General features: G+C 40.2%; 1 protein-coding gene across 3 annotated transcripts in view; it reads left to right on the top strand.

Moving 5' to 3' along the window:
- The window catches only part of mvb12bb (multivesicular body subunit 12Bb), a 45,039-nt gene that overhangs the window by 1,420 nt on the left and 24,175 nt on the right, over window positions 1-19,444 (top strand). For all 3 annotated transcript variants that reach the window (XM_050050002.1, XM_050050003.1, XM_050050001.1), the window contains exons 2-6: window positions 2,716-2,815; window positions 10,660-10,755; window positions 12,604-12,694; window positions 13,730-13,859; window positions 13,994-14,104. In XM_050050002.1, the coding sequence (XP_049905959.1) occupies window positions 2,723-2,815; window positions 10,660-10,755; window positions 12,604-12,694; window positions 13,730-13,859; window positions 13,994-14,104 (521 nt within the window). In that variant the 5' untranslated portion in view covers window positions 2,716-2,722. The remainder of the gene's footprint in view (window positions 1-2,715; window positions 2,816-10,659; window positions 10,756-12,603; window positions 12,695-13,729; window positions 13,860-13,993; window positions 14,105-19,444) is intronic.

The raw sequence follows: 19,444 nt of genomic DNA, 5'->3' as shown, positions 1-19,444 counted from the left end.
TTCCTCCTTCACAAAGTCGAAGTCTGGCAAAACGTCAGCCATTATTCTATAAATCTTTCATAAAATAAATGAATGAACTTTTCAGGCTACTGTCCGGTTCTGCCTTGCAGCTGCTGCTGCTTGCTCTTGCGAGATTTCAGGCACGCTATGAGATCGCTGCTAGTTCTTGCGATATTTCGGCCGCGCTTTGGAAAGCAGAGGTAAATGATAAACACACCGTAAGGTAAGACAACAACTCTGAAGACCACCTAAATGTGGAATGTTAGTATATAGGCTTTCCACATCGAGAGTCGATGGCCGCCCTTATTTATTTGAGCCAGAATACACTGACGAAGAGCTTCGTGAAATTGAAGAACGGAGGAGGAGAGAGAGAGAAGCACAACAGGTAACATTAGAGGACGACAGAGGAGGAATGGCTGCTGGAAGGCTTTAGCTCTGGAGATTGGTGGTGTAACGTTACCTGTGAATGCTGTACCCCAATGCCCACAGAAGAGGAATACCTCTGTTGCAAGGAATAGGACCGGTTGCAGCCTTAGCTAAATGGTAAACAACAAACATGGCACCACACCAGTAAGGTAAGACAACACGTTTACATGTCGTTTTCTATATGTTCTCTGACATTTATCCTAACGATATGAGGCGGTCTTTGTGGAGAAAAAGCTTGTTTAGTGGCCTACCTTTGCACTTGAAAGGATGCCTGTTCAATTACGTTTTAACAGGTCTGACGCTACGGCTGTATCTAGGCTAACGGCTAACATGCTAACTATTATTTCTATGTCACTAGTGAAATAAACCGAAATTTCCCTTTAAAATACTGATATTTCATCAAAATCATTTTATTATACGCTCATTTTTAATTTGGCCAATAAGAAACCATCTCTAGCTAATCAGCGTGCATGACAAGACTGAATAACCAACTCCAGGACTTTGTCTTCAAGTTTTAACTGTGAACTTTCAAACATCAAAGGGTACACTTTAAAAATCTAATAACTAATTTATGGTGGAGGGAGGGTTGTGCATTTTCTGCCAGACACTCAGTGAGGCTCAAGGAAAAACATTTGTTGCTTCGGGGAGCGTCAAAATCACAAAAACAAAGTCATACCCCAGCCATAACAATGTATAGATCCAGTAGTCACACATGACACGTTGACTCTCACTTTCACAAACTTGCGTTTATTCCATCCTTCCAACAATTGGTTGATGTAGTGTTGTCATGATACTGGAATTTCAAACCTCGATACCTTGAAAAATATTGATATCTGATACCATTTTCAGTACCACAGGAAATTTTGACATTGAGGGCATACAATTCAAAATTTTAATGAAAAGATAAATAAAACACAACGGCAAGGACAACTGTTCTTGGTTAGTAGCAGAGAGCAGCAGAATGACTGTAGTAAACATTAACAATAACACGGAGAGAGAAAGCGCAGCTGGTACCCATATGTCGATACTGTGGAAACTGAGTATTAAAACCATTTCAAATATTCAGAATCAATATGTATCGATAAATCAATATTTTTGGCAACACTAAGGTGATGGCTGCTGTTCACAATGAGAAATTAGACCAACTCAACTTGATGCTTCTCAGTTACATATTTTGATATAGTTAATGAAGTTATTATGAGTAAGACGAAAGAAACTTCACAGCAGAGGCCAAATACAACTAGATTCTGCTTTATGTAGTGGGCTCATATGCCTGCACTGCCTTATAGTTATGGTGATAAGCTTCTTGTTTACTGTTGTCATCATGAACTCAATATTGAATATTACAGACAGACACACCATTCACGTTTGTATACCATGCACAGGGATGTTTTACTCGGGAGCTGGAAATACATTTGGATGGATTTTTCTTTGGTCTGCCTGCATGAGTCTCTAAGCCTTGATGTTGTGCTGGAAAACAAAGCTCATTTTGAACAAATTAATGTTACAAAGAGATCCTTCATTCTATTAGCTAATTTGCTATCCTGTTTCATTTGAATAAGTACGGCTATCCAGCATTTGTTAAAGAGACAGCTGTTTCTGGAGTAAATCCCCTAATTTGATCAGCTTAATTGCAATAGATTTCGTAAACATCAAGATTGAATGCAGCAACTTTGTCAGTTAGTACAAGAATGCTTTAAACCTAATCTAATAAAATTGCGTAAGGGAACAATTGCAAAGCCACTTACCCTGTAAAAGGCTTGCATACCCATTAGGGAAAAATTCCCTTGGACAGGAATAGATAGCAATTGATTGGGACTTCCTTGAAAATATGTGATCACTCCCCCCTAATTTGTGATTTGGTGAAGTCATTGGGTGGTCTCCAAATGCTGTTTTTGTCATTGGTCTCACTTGTCATTTGATCCTGGATTAGGGGGCCGCTTTTTCTTCTAGATCCTAATAAGCCTCATCAAGAAGTCAATAATGTGGTCATTTTAGCCAAGAAAAACCTTGTCCACTCTCCATTCAATGACCCTGAAGGGTGCAATCCTCATGTTGTTTTGCTATCTGCATTTTGCATATTTATTCAGGGTTTCCACATTTAAAATAGTTCCTTCTTTCACAGGTCTGTTTTTTATCTCAATTCTTCTTCAATATTTTTTAGCATTGAATTACACAATGTAGCTAAAGTTAGTTCTTCGGGAGGCAAAAACTGGGGATCCTTCAAGTATGTTTTCTCTGGTTGAATGCCAAAAGTGTGATGAGGTTCTCTTTGTTTTTCTAACCCAGCTTTGACATGTCTGACGCAAGCAGCCAGGTACCCACAGACCCCATCTCTGCAGTTGGAGTTGTCACTTCACTCAACAAGGCCCCTGATGGCTACTATGTTGTGAGTATTCATTTTGAAACACATAACTTTAATAAGCTTGGATTTAGCCTATAAAGTTTTTTGTTTCTCCTTACCTGTAAAAGCCACAAGTGAAACAAACAAAGAAAAAATGAGGAGAAATATTATTATGTTATGTTATTTTGTTTGTTTTAAATGCTTTACCAGTGTTATTACAGGGCCAAAATGTCCTTGATTAAAAATCTTAATCTGAAATATATGCTTTTACTTTGGTAAGTTTTTTCATTGAGCTCTATGGATGTAATTGTTGTGACTGATTGTATAGCATAACTTACAGGCAGGATGTTGGCAGCCTTCCAATGTGTTTTTTGTTAGAGCTGTTAGATGACTTATTCATAAAGTTTACTTTGATGATTAGGAAGATTCCCTTCCTGACATTGTTGCTGGTTGCCACCAGTATCACAGACACACCAGAGGCAAAGATTTAATGATGTTTGCTCGATGCCCACCAGTCATTTCAGTTTACCTCCATGTTTCCCTTATATCCAAGCACCACAGCAACTTCAACAATAATAGTGATGTGTCCGGATGTTGCGTAGGGTCAGCTGTTTTATGTGAACCTTTCTTGGTTTTGAAATTGTTGGAGAGGGTTAAACAGAGAAGAGAGTTTGCGAGTTACACAAAGCACAAAACAAGCTCAAGGGCAGATCTCTCTTCCTCTCTCCCGCTTCCTATTCAGACTTCTTCTTGCTTTCACCCTGCGCCCCGAAACCCTCCCTCTCCCCCCAGTTTTTATATCTTCCTGCTCCACCCTACACACCCAGCTTGTTCTAATCGTCTGGCAGACGATGGTGGGTTGGCATCAGAACGAAGCCACTGGCAGGGAAACTGCGTACACACCACACGGTAGTGACAAACACAGAGAAACCCCATCAGACTTCCTCCACTGCTGCTCCAGTGCGCCAGTACATTTCAGCTTATGTGCAAATGCTGTGCATGTTCTGTGGGGCTAAAAGCTCATCACTGACTGTTAATGACACTGTTTTATCTCTGCAATAGATGCTCAGTAAATTAAAAATACTTTTTGTTAACCCCCAGGCAGTTCACCAGTGGTTTGAAATTTAGAAATAGTTTGTACTTAAGATAATGAATTGTAGACATATAAATGAACATCAAGAAACTGTTACTGCAGTCAAATACAAAAAATGAAACTTCTTTATTGTGTAACCTTGTGTCAAAACATATCTCTGCATATATATATATGTTTTTTTGAATCATGATTTGGATTATTAATACAAATTGAGACACTGCCACAAAACAAAGACAATGAGTGCATAGTGTAAACAAGTATACATATATCTGATAATCACTAAAGCACTGCAGAAAAACTATGTATACTGCTGTTGGCTGAAATAGCTGAAACAATTGACAATGCAATGAGTAGCACTTCAACCCTGATAATTTATTATGGTGATTTTATTTAACCATGCTAACAGCGTGGCTCTAAAAATGTCAATGTCAGTGAGGTGGTCTCGTGTCCAGAGTGAAATGTGAATGTCTCAACAGCTTGATGCTAAATTGATCCCTTGACTTCCAGCGTCACCATGAAGTTGACATTTTTGGGTTTTTTTTAAGTCAGCTCAGTTTTATTTTTATAGCTCAATGAATACAAATCACAAATTTGCCTCAAGGGGCTTTATAATATGTACAGACCCTTGATTTGGATAAGAAAAAAAATACCCCTTAAACCGTGTCTCAAAAAATATTGGATGGTTTGTGCACATGTGCAATATAGGTGTCGCAAAAGAGCGCTTGAACTGCAATAATTAGTATATTTGCATGTGGCATGTCTAGGGGACGTGCCTTGTTTTTTTCCCGCGATAATGCTTCATTGTGGTAATGTAATGGTGCCAGTGATTGATACTGTAATGAGTCATATTGATGATGACCGCATGATGCTTAACTGTCCACAGAACGTGCCCCGGCTACCATTTTATTAACATATATGGTACAAGTCACGCAAGACCAGTTTTAGTGTTTATGTGTCCTGTTTTGTTCATAGTTTCGATAAGTGAAAAGAGAACTCTTCTCAGGATGAAAGTGAATAGGCATATTTCTCAAAACATTAAACTGTTAAATTTATACAATAACTTGTTCAAATTTTTATGGATTATCTATAGAAAATCTGTTTCTACGGGATTTTCACAAATCACGATCATATATTACATCTGATTTACATTATACTGGGTAGATGATCTTTGTGCTCTCTAAACAACATGTAACATGGGACATTTGTAAAATGTTTTATACATAGACTATATAGAGATACATATACAGTCTGTGGTTCTGTAAATAAAGTTTATTGATTTGGATTTTTATTTAACTTTTGATACATTTTCAACATACATGAATATATCCATAATTGGAACCATACAACATCAAACACAAGGTTAACACTACAGTTCGTCAGAAAACACAAATTGTATTGTGGACCCATTTAAATGACCACCTGTGGGACCACCACTGCATTGAAAACATATCAACATCACTGCAGTGCATTCCATTTTTTGTTTTTAAATTCAATGTGTATAGGCTATTCATTGTCTATGTTAGAAGCGCAAACCTATGGCAGAAAGACACAAAAACTGTATACCTGTTTATAAATTTTGTTTATTCATTGCTAGCCATATCATCATTGCAGTATCCATCACAGCATGTTTTCCTAATATCATACAGCCCTAGAGCCCAGAGGATGAATCCTACGAATGAGTCCTAATACCTTTAAAAACGATTGACATTCCCATCAGCCTCAGCTGTACTTTGTCTTAGTGCTAATTAGCAAATGCTAGCACTATGCTACCATGCTAGCAAGGCTAGAACTACCTTGCTAAACTACCTGGTGAATATTATACCTGCTCAACGTCAATAATTTGACATTGTCATTGTGAGCATGTTAGCAAGGTGGCATTAGCATTTAGCATGGCCGTAGACTGGTTCTATGATGTGACTGTGGCTTGCTTCCTATCTGTGCGGAAAAAAAAATAAAAAATTAAAGCCTATATTTGATACTATCTGGTTTAGTTATATATTTAAGTCTGTGTCAGTTTACCTTTGTAAAATGAAACAGAATAGAAACATATCCTTTAAGGTAATAAAATATCAAAATCATACCTGAATAAAAAGTCAAGTACGAGTTAGCCTCCGAGATAAAAATTCAAGGCCTCAAGACTCTGAAGCACTATTTCAAATGCATTTGTCCCATCTTCAAGAACATCTTTTGAACATCACTATGTGGTCTTTCATCTGAAGACCTGAAATACAAACAAACCTATCAACACTCAGCATCAGTGTGCTAATGCAGCACTGAGAAGGGTCTCAGGATATTACACTGTATTGATTTCTTTTTTCCCCCCCTTTCATACTAGACTTCTTTTAGAAATCCTCCTTACTGCTTACCATACTTACCATACTTTTTATACAGCAGATCAAAGGGCTGATTAACTCTTTTGCTCTATGATACGAGGCGCTCACATCTCTGAACTTGAGCAGGTTGTTCCAACACAAGAGAGCACAGGCCCAGATCAAACACTGTTCCACTGGGATCAGGAGCTTTGCTGAAGCACCAGCAGCCACCCAACATCAAACACCACGAGTAGACCCACGCACGCTCACACTCTGTGCAAGGGTTGCAAAGGGGATATGTGTTTATTTCAGATTCACCTGAGCATTTGACACGTTCTGCTCATAAACTCATTACTGAAATGTAACTTTATTTTAAGAAGCCTGTTATTAGCTTATGATTAGCTAGGATGTCTGGGCTTAAAAATCTGATAGCAGCCTGTCTGTCTGTGAGTGAGCCTTTGTACTTGAAGGTATAGTTTGACATTTTGGATAATAAGCCTGATTTCTTGTCAATTGTTAGAAGAAAAGATGGATACTAGGTTTAGGCAAAGCAAGGTATTACAGTATACCCAGTTATTAAGAAATCCTGAAGGTATGATTTTCAATACCGTCAAAAATATAGATGCTTCTCTTTCTATTAAACTAATATGGAGATGCTGTATTGAGGTAATGTATTGTAGTGTACAGTACGTGCCACCAGAGGTCAGTCTACTGATGGAGCAGGCTGTTAAGCTGATAAAGATGGCAACTGCGAGTGGTGGGTATAATGTTACAGGACTTGTGAAAAAGAAAAATGCCTCTGCCCCAGATTGGGATTATTGACACAAATAACTTAATCTGGAGATGACTTCTTCCAACTACAAAGGATGTTTATGAGCCACATGATTTAATTTAACACATCCTCTTTGTTTCACCCATTAATCTGTCAGTATTCTTTGGGCAACTAGTGTCATTGGGTTCTCCAGCAAGAGGGGTGCTTCTCTTCTATCTATTCATTATTTTATGGGCCAAAAGTATTTCAACCCAACAAGACATGTCTAAGTAGGCTAACTGACCTTTCGCTAAGCCCCGCCCCTTTGCGATAATCCGTCAAGCTGTTGGAGCTAGCATGATGCCCACACTGTAACTAACTGCAGAGAGAAGCAGACAGAGGGGTTTACAACATGTTTGAAGGATATATCCAGGATGTCAAACTCACTCAGAAGCAAAACAGGTTAGAAAGATGAAGACAGAAAAGCTAAAGCATAACTAAAAGCTACTAATTACAGTAATAAAAGTGAACCACCACATCACCTGGTGATCAAGATAAAACACAATAAATATAAAGGGAAACTTTGCCAATATTGAACCAGCTGTGTGGCATCACAGTGTGTGCAGATAAACAGTGTTTGGCTTAGTAGGGTAGACCTTTATTAAGAGTTATAATCATTAAAAAGCAAAAGCAGCATGTGTATACATTCAGTAGGCTATATCTTCAGTAGCTAGCTAGCTAACCCTACATATTTCAGGATTTGATTCTGGTTTTGGAACAGGGAGGAAATGTAGGCTATATCTCCTTCCAACCTCTTCAGGTAACGAGTGTTGTTAATACATTAAGCATTTAGATAACATTTAGCTCGAAACCAACAAAACCAGCCTGAAAATGAAGGAAATATGAAATGATTGCATTAGAGTCAATGGAGCACAGCTGTGTTGTTGTCAGACCCTGGTCTGAGCTGGTCCAATGCTACGCTATGATTGATCAGTCCACATCCGGGGACGGGACTTAGCAAAGGGTCAATTGCATATAGTGTAGCTCAGTTTGAAGGGTTTTTGTTTTGGTTTGTTTGTTTGTTTGTTTGTTTTGCACAAATACCATCACATATAGTAGCCTATACCCTGGGGCAATTTCAGGAAGGCATGTAGGTACAGCTACTACACAAGCCTAATGGATACCACTCTCATGTCTGTATGCAAAGTTCACAGCAAGGGCCAGAAGGTGCTTAGCTAAGCATGAAGAATGGAGGCAAGGGGAAACCACTAGCCTAGCCTAGCTCTCCCCAAAACTCAAAAATGCTTCTACCAACACCTCTAAAGCTCACTAAACGAGCATGTTATATCTTGTTTGATCAGTTAGAACACAAACAAAAATGTAAGAATTACTTTTTATTGTGTGTGTGTTTTATTGTGTGATTGACAAACAATCAGCAGAGTTGCTGCACAGAAGTGCTGGACAAACAGTTGTTTCCCAAGAAATGATTACAGTGTGGGTCATTCCATTAACACAAATTGTGTTTTTGTTCATTAGAAACAATATGTTAATAAAGTGAGCTTCAGAGTTGCTTGTAGCAGAGTTAGCTTTTCCCCCCTACTTGCAGTCTTAAGCCAAGCTAAGTTGATCACCCCTCAGCTCTAACTTTGGCTCCATATTTAATGCACAGACTTGAGAGTTGTGTCAGTCCCCTCCCATCTAAATCTCTGCAAGTAAGCCCAAAAGCACAATTCCCAAGATGTCAAACTATTACTGAAAGTCAGATAACTTTTTCGGAGTAACTGCGGCTTTTATTCTTTAATATATAGTCAGTAGTCAGCTTATCTAGTTCCAGTTGAGAGAAGGGATCCAAAACAATTTTCTCTCTTCAGTTTTTCTGTTCTTCTTTGAAGGGACTGGCTTGTTTCCCTGTACCTCTCTTATATCTTCTGCACCTGATTTCACTCCCCAGAGGTTTTTGATTGAATGCCTTTATATCTTTTTATTCACAGCTGTGCCTCTCAGGGCTTCATAGTAACTTGCTGGTGGTGTCTGTCTCCAGAGATCCTTCATAGGAGTATTCAGCACCCCCTAAAGACTTGTTTCATTGGTGGGCTTTTAGATCACTGTAAGCTTTAGATTTTAGGAAGTGGCAGTTGAATCTGTCATTGCATTTTAAATCAAATGTTACAACCGTATTTCAATATCAGAGGCATGACGTTTCTTATCAGACATGTGGCATTCTTCTCATTGAAGTGTGTGTAATGATGGAGCCGTGCAGTGCCAGACTTGAAAGTATTAGAAAGGAGCCATCGCAACTTTACACATGCCTGTTCTGCCGTGGCTCAGCAGTTGGCGTTTCACATTCAAGCTGCGTCGCATCCTTGCTGCCGGCGGCTGTGGCAGGATGATGCCTGAGGTGCCTCCTAGGAGGACCGTGCCCTCGTTACTCCTCAACTTGACTTTGGGTTTCACAAAGCGAGCCCTTTGTTTACGCTGACAGGATGCGCTGGCTACTGACCTGGAAAAAGTGGCCAAGACGGGTTGTCTTGTAAGGGAAGAGGGGAGGCTGGTGATGTATAGGCTCCTTCTGGGACCTTTCATGGAACTGCTGTTGGAGACGCCCCGCAATCCCTCTCTCCGCTCATCTCCTGCTCTTTCTCTCTCTCTCATCCCACTATCTATCTCTGTTCCCCCACTCTAGTCTCCGCTCTCATCCCAGCTAGTCACTGGTGGTTTTTCATGAATCTCCCCATGCCATGTTTCCCCCCACCCAGTCACTGAGGTCATTCATCATTATTGTCAAGGGGGTAATGTGTGTGGGTGGGTGCAGAGATCTATGACTTCTTCATTTGAATGAACCTCATTAGATTGACTCTTCTTTGTAAAGGATCCCTTTAGAAAATAACTCTGGCAGTTATTTAGGTGATTCTCACACGATAGCCAATGGAACATGACGCTTCAGCCGAGCATATTTGCTGGAACGATGGAAGAGTCTCTGCGATACAGTCTGCAGGTTATGTTTTGCTTTATCATTCTGCCCTGCATACCTACATTTACATAGCAATGTGGTGTTGGACCTTGAGCTTGACTTGTGGTGCCTACATGCTGTCAATATGATGCAATCTATTTTTTTTTTACTGACTCCACTGATCATTTACAACTATGAATGAGGCTATTGTGCAAGGACAAGCTGCTTAGGCGTGTGGGTTTTGACTTATTTAGATGTACACATGAAATTGCTTTAAATCCACAGTGATTTATTCTTAGAAGAATTGTCTCATTAAATCATGAAAAGAATCCACACAGGGAGTAGAGCAGTAAAAACTATTTAAGGTGTATGTGCAGTTTAGCTGTTCAGTTTACCTGTGTCTTGCTCAAGGGGTACCACGGTAGGTATTTTAGAAAGAGAATTATTCCACATTTACCCCAAATATAATCCCTGCTTTCCCACAGAAGCACATTGAAGTTTGGTTTCCTTATTAGAGCAGATCCTTGTCAGGGCATCTTTAATCAGCCTGCTCCCGAGGGATGATATTTTTAGCCACCTTTTTGGAGGCTAAGACTCCTTTACCCACGCAGAGCACTAATGAGATGGAGCGCTAGTGTAGGCAAGCGTTAATTAAGGCTAGTATGCAAGGGAAGAGGCAAAAGCAACACGCTCATGGCATACATACATTAACTTTATCCCACCTCCTGCATGTTTTTTTTCTCTCCTTGTTTTTTTTTTCTCCCTCTTTTTTTTACCACGTAGGTTGCACAAACAACAGATGGCTCTGACGCCGACCTGTGGAAGGACGGCTTATTCAAATCCAAGGTCACTCGATACCTCTGTTTCACCAGGGAAACTGTAAGTGTGAATGTAAACTTCTCCCTTTCCCTATGCATCTTACACTTAGACCTCATCTGTAGCACCTTTTTTGTGTTTGCCAGCAATTATTAGCTCTGTTTTTCTGCCGCCAGAATATCTTAATGCACTTTGCACTTTGATCAGTGAGAGTCCCATTTAAAAAGGCCAGCGTTGGCAGTGCAGTTTTGAACTTTTTACATATAATGGATTTGCATGCATATTCCAGATGAATAATAGCTCGGTGAGATATTTTTCATGTTGTACGTCCTCCTGAGGATATTATTTATGTTTATTCATGAAATAACAATGAGCTGTATTTTAACTATTCCAATTTATTCAATCAACAGCGTCCCTGTAGAGAAAATGGTTATCAACCAGTGATTCTTGAAAGCTGATGCACATGTAATTGTGAATATAAAAATACTCCTCTTTTTATGTAAGAATTTCCTCCACAAAAAGCACTTTCAGCATGGTTGTGCTATATATAGCCTGTATATAGAGCTCCCTAATTGAGTGACACTGACTCTTCAGTGGCTGAAATGATCTTTAAATGTTTCTCATAATGCTGTTAGGTCATTTTTGGACTCATCTCCTGCCTGCACCCTACAGCTGATGTGTTGTTGCATGGCTGTCAGCTGCTCGGTGGCCATAAATACACCGACCTGTCTACCCTCAGCTCATGCAGCTTACTATTGGCTGTCTATTAATTTGTTTCCATGGGTTGCAGGTAGATAATGCGGACAGTTTAAACAAAACCTGCATTTTTGTTATCATTTTGCATCAGCTCAATTTTAAGACTTAATCAAGTCTTTGTCTTTTTTTTTTTTTTTTTTTTTTTTAAACAGTATGTCCTCTAAAAGCCAGGCAACTTGGCAGCGGCTGCCTTGTGCCTGAGCTCAATCTGGTCCGCAGTTTAGTATATAGAATACAAATAGCCTTCCCCTAGTTCCTGTATATTATCTTAAAATGTGTGTCCACATTGTTTTAAAGACTTTGACACAAATAAAACATGACAGAGCCATCAACAAAGGCTATTTTGTCTGCCACTCAATGGAGCTCCCACTGTAATTGTCTATGACAAAAACAGATTCTGCAAAATTAGCCCCTGAATTATGTGGGGGGGAAGTAAATAGTTTGTGATTTATCATACTCTAGGTTGGAGGTAGAAAGCCCCTTTTGTCAGGCCCTGATGGAAGAAATCTCTCCAGCAAAAGGGGGGAAAACACTAAAAAAAGGTTCCATGCATAGTAATAACATTCATCCATATTCCTCCTTAAGTCAGTATAAAAACTATGAATAAAAAATGTCTCTAATGGTAATGACTGTCGGGCAACAGTAGCAGTGAAATCCAGCCTTTTCGGACGCATCAAGTCACGCCTGGCTCGCCCCACTCTCTACTGCCGCTGTGTATTATTGCAATTTATTATGGCAAAAAATGAAAATGTAATGGGAGGCAGGGAAGAGTCATGCTTGAAAATGTCAACTACACAGTCCCTGATTGTTTTTAACCAGTCCCATTCTGTTGATTAGACTGCCTGCTCTGTCTCCCATCATCCCACAGCTTCTCGCCAAAAGGTTGAGAATGATTACAAGTTCACAGATGCATTCTCTCATTGCAAAAAAAAAAAAAAAGCTATTAGAGAGTAATTACTTCAGCTATTTTGTCAACCCTTCTCTTTAGAGACTTCCCGAGCTTTTAGTAAATCATTGACTCTATTATCTCTACATTTTCTTTCCCGAGCTCTCCAAAAAATGACTAACCTTTTCCTCCTCGTGCTGTCTGTCCCTTTGAAAAGTTGAATTTGCATACATGACTTAAAATTTCCTGCCCGTGCTCTATCTTTTTAGGGGGCTGACGTTGTTGTGGACATGAAGCTGATTGACATTAAGGACGCATTGCCAGAGGGCTTCACACCTGTGGAAGAAACATTGGACACAAGTAAGTAAACAGTCAATACCGACCACAGACTCGCTCCCCTCCTCTTCTTGTTTTTTTCACTCTCCGACCAGCTTATGCGGAGGTCCTCGGGGGCAGCTTTGCTTGAGATAGTGAATGTTTTATGGGTGCAGGTTAGCTTAATTTATGGCAGACTGTGGGAATAAAATAAACATTTTGCCCTGGAGGTACAAGAGAAGAGAATCATGAGTCATTGTTTATCTCAGCTGGAGCTGTGCTTTACTTTATGAGGGGCTTATTTATTTATGTATTTATTTGGGGAGAGGACGAGTGGATGGGGGTTATCTAATATTAATGAAATGCATTCCCCAATGCTTTAGTGCTTTTTGAGTGCTATGTATTTCCCCCTCACTATCCATGCCTTGGAAATGTAATAATATTTTGGTGTGGGGAGTGAGGACAGCTTGTTTATTATTTTTATTATCATTGCATTTACACTGCACTTTCTAGTGTTGCAGGGGAAATAAATGAGCGAGGCACAGATGCAATATAGGAAAGCATGGCAATGTTTTTTTTTTTTGTTTTTTTTTTGCCAGAATGAAGAAAAGAGATTATGTTTTGTTTGGCTACGGTGTAATTTAATGTTTTATTACTTTGTGTGAATCCATGTTTAATGTATACATGTGACATTATGTATGAGTTTCTATCTCGAATATCCAGTTTAAATCCCTGTTGTGCACTAAAACTGATGGAGGTTTCACTTGCTTCTGTCATTTCACCTACTAAAATGATAAAAATTATAATAACGCATGTGGATATTGTGGCTTTCCGATGTCCAGTTATTTCCCTTTGAGCACAGCAAGTCACCCAGCAGCTGATATTAGCTCATCTCTTATTCTGAGACTGGTAATGACTAAAGAGCAAAGCAAACATGGGATTTGTGAACACATACATTTCTCCTAGAGGTTTAAAATGTGCATAGATTTATTTTTTTAGCTTGAAACTCAGGGATGTCAGCTATGGATATGCAACCAACAATGTCCTATCTAACACCCTCATGTGCACCTGACTCATCAGAGGAAACTGCCATGAGGAAGAGGAAGCTCTGCGTGAAACTCAGCCCTCGTGCAGCTGCAGTGATGGCTGTGTGTGACATCCAGATCGTTGCAAAGTCCAAGTACCACCTTGTTAACTACACCTGTATCGGGTGAGCTGTTTGGCACCAGAAATAAATGAATTCATGATGTTTTGTATCTTCTATCAATCACCGTGCTTGGTGATACATTTTCCAATTTGCATGAAGCATCACCAGCTGTTTGTCTCTTCTTCTTCTTTACACAGTGAGAGGAACAATATGGGGATATGGTACCGATTAGGAGACGTTCCTCAGCCTCAGTCGTCCCATGAAACGTCCGGTACAGCTAACAGTGACGCTCCACCCAGCACTGCAAGGTAACATCATGCCACTTTATTCAGCAGTGCCCCTTGAAGTTTAACTTTCCTCCTTGCTCTCTTTTTTATTTTACACCCAGCTTGCTCTTGAGCTGTTGTTACGCTCTTATACCACATGTACGACAATGAAGACACAAGCAATTGATCACTCCCGGGCAATCTGCCGTAAAGGTTGTGGCCGGACAACGAGGTAGCGAGGGCGAACTGGAGAGACAGGCTAACTAGACAGGATCCCCTGAACAAGAACATGAGTTCAATGAGGGCTAAACTCCTGCTATTTGTGGGTTGTCCCAGGAGGCAGAGGCAGGTCGCTCCTCTGACTGCGGTGACAGGAGTGTTGTACTGTGCAGACAAAGAGGAGGAGATGTAGCCCGGAGAGCGAGCGACAGCTGCAGAGGAAGGGAGGAGAGCTCCAAGATCTCCGCCACGCTGGAGCATTTGTGTGCGTCCCCTCCTCTGCTCATGCTGCTCAGGCTTCCTCCGCCTCAGGCCTAAGAGTGAACGGAGCAACCCTTTGTACTGTGTCCAGATCAAACAGCTCAATTATTTATCGCAATGAAGAACTGGGGATTTCCACAGCAAATTGTAAATAAACAGTTGAGACTCCTTCGGTGTGGCGGCGCTGTGGAGAGGGGAGCTTGGCACGGGGTGCTGACGGGTTTGCCAGCTTGAAGTGCTCTGCTTTGCCATCCTGTGCTGGGCTGAGTAAAAAGCCACTTAAAAGCCGCAACAGGCCAGAGCTGTGGATGCCAGCAGGCGTATTCAAAACAGAGCTTCTGTTCACATGGCTACTCAGTGGGATGAGAACAATAAAACGGACTGCCGTGAATTCAAAACCCAAGTTCAAACTGGGTAGAGTTGTGTGAATTGTCCACATTTTGGAAATCGATGGTCAATAATCTTTGATGTGCTGAAGCAATGGTGAGCACTCAGGCCTGCGTGCACGCCTTAGCGACTCTTACCGGTAATCCTCCGTTCTTTTGAAGCCCACTTTCAAGTTGGTGAGGCTCAGAGGTTGGAATAAATTGCACCTCGAAGCGACTCACACCCCCTCCTGATGCCTGCTGAGATCACAGGCTGCTGTTTTTGTATTAACATTAAAATTCATTCCACAGTCAGAGAGCCTTCTTTTGAGAGTATTTCCATCCATAATGCACTGACACATAAGGACGGGACTGTGGGCAATTTAGACAGTGGCAGTTCTTTGACTATTTATCTGGCATCCTCCCTGTGTAGTTACATGTACTTTAGACAACCATACATACAGCTATAAATATTTCTGTAGTTTCTTTAAAGTCACAGATTAGATGGTTTGACACGGTGATTTATAAACAGCTCTTCAACACTCACTGATTGCCTAAGTAAGTACAGTAGTACAGTGTGACTGTCTGTGTAGTATCACCCCACTATACTTTATTCATATTCAGGAGGAGAAAATTCTCTCCTCCTTGCCTCCTTCAGGCTATCTATAACAACTTTATGGCCTTTGGAGAATAGCACCTCTTAAATTTAAGTGCTCTTTACAGTCAGTGGAAAAGATGTTTTAAATACAGTCAATAATGTGTAAATTTTTAATGACCCTTATAATTTTGAAAGCTGCAGTGATCCCTCTCAAATGTTAAGTTGCCTCAGGCAGCGAGAGCTTGTTAGAGTTGTGTACAAACGTACACCGCAAATCAGGGTTTGGTTTTTTTTTTTTTTTTTTTTTCAGCGGTGCAGAGCTGCAGTACACAGTAACTGCAGGGTGTTGCATCATTATGGGATGCACAGAGTTATTGCATCAAGGCTAAGGTGTTGTATTTGAATTGTTTTTGTATAGTTTTGTCAGCTGCAAACAGAATATCTGCAGCCCTTGAAAAGTAAACTTTGAATTCCTTTCCTAAAAAATACCCTAGAAGAGTCTTAAGCTCCTCTCTGACTGGACAGAAAAACCCACCAATGCCCACTAACATCTGGCCTTGTATTTGATGGGAGATATTACAATCGGCATTTATTACAGAGACAAATGACTCTGCAGGACTCACAGGTAGGCTAATTTTCAGCTCCAGTGATAGAAATATGACTCTTGGGTGGAGGCGCAAATTTTAGCTCCTTTTACGGCGCAGTGCAATGACAGGGTGCCACAAAATACTGTCCGTCTCTGTCCAAGCAGCACTTGAACATTGTTCAAAATTTGTCTGCACTGAGTTTGAAAGAGTGATCGGCTCAAAACAAAATAATCACCGTAATATTTTCACTGGCCTCCATGCTGCTTTCTACTGTTAACTAACCTGTTGTCTGATGTATTTTCCAATTGCAGGCTGTCGGGATACACTACCCACCAATAGATTTAAAGTGGGATTGTTGTAACAAGGAGGCTGTAATCCTTTGTGTTTCAGTCAGCACCATCAAACCTAGAGCAACTATTGTCACTACTGCTAGCTACAGTACTAGGAATTTTCCCATAATAGGCAAATGTTGATTTTAGCAAAAACTTGGAACTTTTAAGAACTAAGGATTGTTCTCCTTGTCGATTAATCTATTATTTGTTTAGTGATATTAAATGTCTATCACATCCGTGTCTATCGCATCCGTGAAAACATCCCAAAGCCCAAGGTGACATCATTGACTTGCTTGTCTTGTCAATTCCAACAGTCCAAAATTCAAAAGATAATTTATTTACTGGCATATATGTCAAAGAAAAGCAGCAGATCTGTACAGCTAAGAAGGTAAAACCAGCAAATGTTGGCATTTTGTTTGAAAAATGACTAAGATTATCAATGGAATATCCAGATTTACGGAATTTTCTTTCGACTAGGTCATTGATTCTCAAACTCTTAACACCGTATACCTCCAGTACCACCGATGTGACCAATGTTGGAATACACAAGCGTAGGCCTACCATATTCAGCCATGGACAGTTCAGGTTTATTCCTAACCAGAAGATTACTTCTTGTCAGTTAGCAGCAGGCATCCAAGAGACACAGCGCTGAAAAAACGCAAATGTAGCGAGGTGAAACACCAAATGGGAGTGAATCTGGGGTTGACTTTTACCTTCACCTTTGCTGGTGAGCATGTTTACAAACAGTATACCTTGAAATTAATACGTTTAATTCTTAAAAAATATTTCAGAGATTCCTCTGCGTACCGAAGTTTGAGAACCAGTGGACTATGTGATTAGCAGCTCCAAAGATATTGATACAATTTTAATTTGTTAATTCATTTGTCTATTTTCTGCCATTTTCCAGGTCGCTTTAATTGAATTAATGATATTATGAAAGAATTATTATATAATATACTGCTGAAAATAAACGAGATATAATAATGTAGGATTCTAGGCCATATCATCCTTACTGGTTTTCTATCATACTTTTATGCTTTTGCCAGTATCTTTGTGAAACAGGTATTAAACTGCATTCTATGTGGTATTAAAAAAGTCTGAGGAAGTCTTAAATTTAATTTAGTGGACCCTGCAGAAACCCCGTAAAAAGAAACCTCAGGAATTAATAAAGGAATGATTATTTTCTCAGTTTGAGCAAGTTTCATCAGTTAAGCAGGATCAATGATAAACACTAAACCTAAAATACTTACTTCTTATTGGCTCAGGCTGTCGCACCATATTGAGCCACTAAAGCTGTTAGGGAACAGGCCTGTTCAGCAGTCCACCGTGCAGATGCATTTGAACCTTGTGTGTTTAATGTCTCTTTATCAAGTTTGTCTAAAGCGTTTCAACCGGCGAGCGAGCTCTGTTTTGATTCATAGCTGCTGCTTGATGTCAACCACTTTGGCTTGTTCTCTGTCAAGACCGACCGTATCAGCCTCTCCCTGACTTTATAATGTGGAAAACCTGCACCATCCGGTCAGCCTTTTAATGTGTCCAGTAAAGTATCCCTCCTCCTTCCTTCTCCTGGCCAACGCTGCCATTTGTTCTCCTGATAAAACTGTCATTGCTGAGGCTGATATCTGACCTCTACAGTGACTGCTAGCATAAATTAGCCTTGTCCTAATATTGCAATTTCTTTTGCTTCACTCAGAATCAAGGTTTTTGACATTTCTCTTAGAATAATAGGCTATTGTACACACGGGCACTTTTTAAATCAAACTGTACAGCGATAAAAATGTCAAGGCCGAGTATCTTCTTTTTTTTGTGTTCATTGCGTACTGTAGTTGGCTTTTTCTTTAACACGTGAAGCCTAGAGAGTCATCAATGTCAGAATTGGCATGCATATCAATACGTTTCGGATAGCACTGTCTTCTACCTGTGACACTCCACGCATTGCTGCAGCTCTGCAGGAGTATTGTATCAGCTTTCATTGCTTGCTGGTTAACCAAGACTTCCCACTGCACACGACTCTTGAGGAGAAAGAGACACGGTGACTGTCAGCGTGTCGCCTGACAGATCTCCCATCTGAAAGTGCTGAAGAACAATCATTCCCCGCTCAATCTTACTCATTACTTTCTTGTGTTTAGAAAAGTTACAAAAAGTAGACGAGATCAAGCGCAGGGACGCGGAGCAGTGCCAGGAATGATCGAATGATCAGCTAAGATCTGATGGGCTCAGACTGTTCGGTGATTTGCCACCAAATTCAGAGAGATCCTCTTTTCAACACCTGACACCGAGCTTAAAGGAGGATAATGATGGGTGAGAAAGCAGCTCCCACAAAGCAGCACTGTCGGCACATAGAGGAAGGTGTGGAGATGTTGTCACGGGAAAGGCTGGATGTGTGTCAAAACAAGAACTTCCAGCTCTCTGTATCGCAGCTCTGGCTCTTCAGTGATATTACTCTCATCCTCATCTTACCTCTCCACTGACTTCCGCTTGTCTGTCCCTACTGTCTCTCCCACTTTCTCTTCTCTTTTTTTTTAACAGACAACTCTTTTCCTTATTCCGCATAGAGCAACTTAAAGAACACCATACAACAAAAAAAAAATCTGTTGAACTGTAATTCATGTTGTCAAGTAGTCCATAGTGTCGTGGTTTGCTTTGCTGCACTAATATGATTTTAACTCCGGCAGATTTCACGGGAACATAAGACTCTTGATCTGTGTTGTAATTGCGTAAATCTTTCAGGCCGTGTTCCCAGTTTTACTATAATTTGATGAGGAACTATGCTGTAATTGAATATTCAAATTAGGAATATGTGTCAATATGGCTCTCCTTGCCTGAAATGAGGATTAATTGTTGTCAAAACTCCAGTGGCCGACATAATACGAGCCCCAACACTGCTGTTGATTAGCAAATGCACTTGCCATGTTTTTGCTTTAAGAATTAGTTGTCTAATTGATTTGCCATATGTTACCCTCTCCAATGCACCTAAAATTGTATTTAGAAATCACCAATTTGGATTGAGACAGTTTTGT

This window comes from Epinephelus moara, chromosome 8 (assembly GCF_006386435.1).
Source record: "Epinephelus moara isolate mb chromosome 8, YSFRI_EMoa_1.0, whole genome shotgun sequence".
NCBI lineage: Eukaryota > Metazoa > Chordata > Actinopteri > Perciformes > Serranidae > Epinephelus > Epinephelus moara.
This window is presented reverse-complemented; position numbering and strand designations above follow the sequence as displayed.